We start from the raw sequence: 5,271 nt of genomic DNA, 5'->3' as shown, positions 1-5,271 counted from the left end.
TTCAAGACCTGGAGTCAGTGCTTAAGGGAACTACCTTTCTTCTATCCCTAAAAGTGGGTAGGAGTGAATTCCGTCTTGCACCCCACGTCCCCAGCCATTCACCCAGTCTTACCCCTGAAATGGGAGGCCTGTTGAGTCGGCGAACTAGAGCCACTCTCACCCATGCAAATCTAAGGATAATTCCGAATAAACAGGAGTTCATGGTTAGCTCAGGATTAAAACCGAGTTACCTAGGTTATCGAATGAAAAGAAAATCAGTCTCAACAGTAAACGACTTTATAAAGTGAGAGTGGTTTTCTTCATGGTCCGATCTTATGCAATACTCATTGCATAGGACGCCCCCACTCACATGTCTCCACATGCACAATTTAGTGATCGCATTATTTATATCATATACAAAAGTGGGCCGCATCCATAGTGTCCCCAGAATAAGGTACTCAGCCTTATCCTTATACTATAGATCATTTTGACTATATACTTGAACTTGATCCACTCTTATGTCTCTACATATAGTTCAAGTAGTCATACTATAGCCAGAGTGTTCTTAGTTTATTGGATTTAGATTAATGATCGTAAAGTTCACTTTATTCAATAACAATTTTTTCTGAATAAACAACAATAATAACTTTATTGAAAATAGAATATATCTTTGTTTACAAACTATGAGTTTTAGGACATAAAACCCAACAAACTCCCACTTGGACTAAAACTCTAGTGGGGTTTTATAACGTTGAGTAGAGAGAAATACAATAAACTAGGGCATCACATACTCATGCCTTTTCTCCCACTTGCCCTAGATTACATAACTCGTAGTCCTAGACTCACTAGGTGCCCTTCAAACACTTTAGCCGTGAGGGGCTTTGTAAATGGATCAGCAATGTTGTGTTCTGAAGCTATCTGTGTGACGATCACATCTCCTCGTTGCACAATCTCCCTTATGAGATGATATTTGCGCTCAATATGTTTTCCTCGCTTATGGCTTCTTGGTTCTTTTGAATTTGCAACTGCTCCACTGTTATCACAATAAAGAGTGACGGGAAGATGCATATTTGGAACGACTTCCAAATCAGTTAAGAACTTCCTAAGCCATACAGATTCTTTCGCTGCTTCACAAGCAGCAACATACTCAGCCTCCATGGTGGAATCAGCAATGCAACCTTGCTTTATGCTTCTCCATATTACTGCTCCTCCGTTCAGAGTGAAGACAGATCCTGATGTCGATTTCCTTGTATCTACATCGGTCTGAAAATCTGAGTCAGTGTACCCTGTAAGGATCAGATCCTTAGCACCGTACATTAGCATATAGTCCCTCGTTCTCCTAAGATACTTGAGGATATTCTTAACGGCAGTCCAATGAGTACGTCCCGGATTGGACTGATATCTGCTGACAATTCCCACAGCATAGCATATGTCGGGTCGGGTACATAGCATAGCATACATCAGACTACCGACCGCTGATGCATAGGGAATGTGTTTCATATCCTCAACTTCTTGAGGTGTCTTAGGACTTTGTTCCTTCGACAAATGAACTCCATGCCTGAAAGGTAATAATCCTTTCTTGGAGTCCTGCATCTTATATCGAATCAACATTTTGTCGATGTACGATGCTTGAGACAAAGCTAGTGTTTTGTTCTTGCGATTTCGAACAATTTGGATTCCAAGAACAAACTGAGCCTCTCCCAAATCTTTCATTTGGAATTGTGTCGCCAGCCAATGCTTAATGTCAGTCAGAATTCCCACATCATTTCCAATTAGTAGGATATCGTCAACGTACAACACCAGGAAAGCTACTGTAGAGTTGACTATCCTTTTATAAACACAAGGTTCGTCAACATTCTGTTTAAAGCCATAAGATTTGATCGCAGTATCAAACTTTATGTTCCAGGATCGAGATGCTTGCTTCAACCCATAAATGGATCTTTTAAGCTTGCAAACCCTTTGCTCGTGATCCTGTTCAATGAACCCCTCTGGTTAAGCCATATAGATACTCTCTTCAAGATCGCCGTTTAGAAAAGCTGTCTTAACATCCATTTGCCAAATTTCATAATCATAAAATGTGGTAATAGACAAGAGTATTCTAATTGATTTAAGCATAGCAACAGGTGAGAAGGTTTCTTCATAGTCCACCCCCTCTCTTTGGGTATAACCCTTTGCTACTAGTCTTGCTTTAAAGGTCTGTACCTTAACGGTTTGGTCTCGTTTTCTCTTATAGATCCATTTGCAACCAATAGGTTTTACCCCATCTGGTTGATCTACAAGTTCCCAGACTGAATTGAAGTACATTGACTCCATTTCAAGATTCATGGCTTTAATCCACTGATCTCTATCAACATCATTCATTGCCTGTTTATAGGACAATGGATCCTCAACGCCATCATCAGGTATGATGACTTGAGTTTCTATCAAACCCAAGTAACGATCGGGTTGAGTTATAACCCTCCCACTACGTCGAGGCATTCTCAACTTTTGAGAAGGATGTGATTGACCAGAAGTGTCAGCTCCATCAACAACTCTGGTTGAACGACCAGCTTGATCAACAACTCTTGTTGTTTTATCAGTAACTTCTTTAGAAATCTCACTTAATACTAGTTTGCTACGAGGTAGATGATTTCTTACGTGATCTTCCTCTAAGAATGTAGCGTTCGTTGATACAAACACTCTATTTTCTTGAGGATCATAAAACAAACCACCTTTCGTCTCTTTGGGGTATCCTACGAATAGACATAATTTTGAACGACGTTCTAATTTCTTGGGATTTTGCAACAACACATGTGCTGGACATCCCCAAATTCTGAAGTGACGTAAACTACCTTTACGCCCTTTCCATAACTCATAAGGTGTTTCTGAAACACTCTTAGTAGGAACCATGTTCAAAATGTATGTAGCAGTCTCCACTGCATATCCCCAAAACGGATCGGGTAATTGAGCGAAACTCATCATGGACCGAACCATGTCCAATAGAGTTCTATTTCTCCTTTCTGATACACCATTTTGTTGAGGCACACCAGGGGCTGAGAGTTGAGACCTTATTCCATGTTCTATCATATAGTCCTGAAATCTTAAATCCATGTACTCTCCTCCTCGATCTGATCGAAGTGTTTTAATAGTTTTACCTAATAGATTCTCAACCTCAGTCTTATACTCTCTGAATTTTTCAAGAGCTTCCGACTTGTGATGCATTAGGTAAAGATAGCCATACCTTGAATAATCATCAATAAAACTGATGAAATATTCATACCCTCCTCGTGCTTTGACATTCATTGGACCACAGAGATCTGTATGCACGAGTTCTAAGGTTTCTTTGGCTCTATAGCCTTTTTCGCAAAATGATCGTTTAGTCATTTTACCCTCAAGACAAGACTCACATGGAGGTAAAGAATTGTCTTCTAACTTATTTAGAAGTCCTCTTTTAACCAATCTCTCAATCCTATTGAGATTAATGTGGCCTAGTCTTAAGTGCCAAAGATAGGTATTAGGAGAAATCTTTTGTCGCTTATTTTGAGTTTCAGCTGTTTTAAACATCTCAATATTTAAAATAGCTTTTGTTTTGCTCGGTTTTAACATATATAAGTTGTTTTCTAGTTTTGCAGAACAAATATGAATACCTCTTTTGCAAATGAACACTTCATTGATTTCAAAAGATACTTTATACAACTGTTCTAATAAACAAGAGATGGATATTAGATTTCTTTTCATTCCAGGAACAAAAAGTACATTATCTAATATAATGAATCTATCTCTAAAAAACAACTTTAAATTTCCTACTGATCTTGCTGAGACAACCTCTCCTGTTCCAACCCTGAGTGTTATCTCGCCGTCCGCAAGCATTCTCCAGGAGCTAGTTTCCTGGTAAAAAGAACAAATATGATTAGTCGCCCCTGAATCTAGTATCCAAGTTGAGTTGTCATACTCTACTAAACACATTTCTACAACGAGTAAATCATATTTACCTTGTTGTGTCTTTTCGGCTTTCTTCTCTGCAAGGTATTTTGGGCAGTTTCTCTTCCAGTGCCCGTTTTCGTTGCAATGGAAACATTTTCCTTTATCTACCTTTTGAACCTTGTTCTTGCGGTTAGTAGGAATCTTATTTTTCCCTTTTCCCTTCTTCTTCATTAAAACACTTTTAGAAGTTGAAGGTCCAGACTTATTGTTGGAGGACGATCCTCGTAGTAATTTCTTGGAGATGGCAACATTTGCTTCTCCTGTTTGTCCCTTGTTTGTTAAGAGGGACTGATAAGTCTGTAGCTCATTGAGAAGAGCAGTCAAGTTATATTCTATTTTGTTCATAACCACATTGGTGCGGAACTGGAAGAAGCTCTTCGGAAGAGACATCATGATAAAACTGACTTGACTCTTCTCATCAATGACAGCTTCATTTTCTTCTGCCACATTGAAATGGACCATCATGTCCAGGACATGTTCTCTAACTGAGGTCCCTTCTTTCATACGGCAGTTGTAAATGTATTTTATGGCTTCATGTCTAAGGGAGAAGGACGGTTGTCCAAACATCCCTTTTAGAGATTCCATAATCTCTTTAGCAGTACCCATAACATCGTGTTTCTTAGCCAAAACATCAGATATGCTGGCTAGAATGTACACTCGGGCTTTGTCATTTGCCTTTATCCATCTGTCATATGCATCCCGAGCTTGTTCGGTTTGCATTTGAGTTTGGGTTTGGAGGACACTCCTCAGTTAAAACAAACTTTAAATCATCAATGACCAGTATTGTGTTTAGGTTTGATTTCCAAGTTGTGTAGTTGTCGCCGTTTAATTTCTCAGAAGCGAGTAATTGTACTATTGAGTTTGTCATGCTGTGATATAAAGAAAATTCTATTAGTGATTTTGACTTAATCCTGTTTAATCCAATCAGTTTTAGCAAATGTAATAATGTACCCAAATCATTATTGATTTGCAACGATACTTTAGTGAGTTAGAGCAACTGCTACCGAGGGGCAGTCAATCACTCATTCACTAAACCAAGACATTCTTGACTTAAACACTAATCCCAGAATAACTCTTGTTCCTATAGTGTTTTAGTTATCGCTATTTTGGTCAAGAATATACTAACTCTTAGTAATTCTTCGCAAGTGTGACCCACCAATTTCAGACCTCAGAAATCGGCCCCAACAACGCTATCGAATGAAAAGGCCAAAGTTGGGAATGGACCTAAGAAATCCTATCCATTTCTAGAGTTTGCGTTGTTCCGACTCCCATGTTACGACCCTCCGAATGGGTAGTTGCTCTAGGGCAACATGCAGGCGGAACATGGGA

General features: G+C 39.1%; 1 protein-coding gene across 1 annotated transcript; it reads right to left on the bottom strand.

Annotated features, from left to right (window-relative positions):
- Window positions 1-2,618: 2,618 nt before the first annotated feature.
- On the bottom strand, window positions 2,619-4,641 carry LOC147790586 (uncharacterized). The gene is made up of 2 exons (XM_087127445.1): window positions 3,951-4,641; window positions 2,619-3,846 (listed from the first exon to the last, which is right to left on the bottom strand). The coding sequence occupies exons 1-2, from the start codon at window positions 4,546-4,548 to the stop codon at window positions 3,839-3,841; spliced, it is 606 nt and encodes a 201-aa protein (XP_086983571.1). The 5' UTR covers window positions 4,549-4,641; the 3' UTR covers window positions 2,619-3,838.
- Window positions 4,642-5,271: the final 630 nt, after the last annotated feature.

The sequence above is a fragment of the Cucurbita pepo genome, chromosome 10, assembly GCF_057944985.1.
Source record: "Cucurbita pepo subsp. pepo isolate OVF chromosome 10, ASM5794498v1, whole genome shotgun sequence".
In the NCBI taxonomy this organism is placed as follows: Eukaryota; Viridiplantae; Streptophyta; class Magnoliopsida; order Cucurbitales; family Cucurbitaceae; genus Cucurbita; species Cucurbita pepo.
Note: the sequence above shows the minus strand (reverse complement) of the source record. Positions and strands in the feature narration are given on the sequence as shown.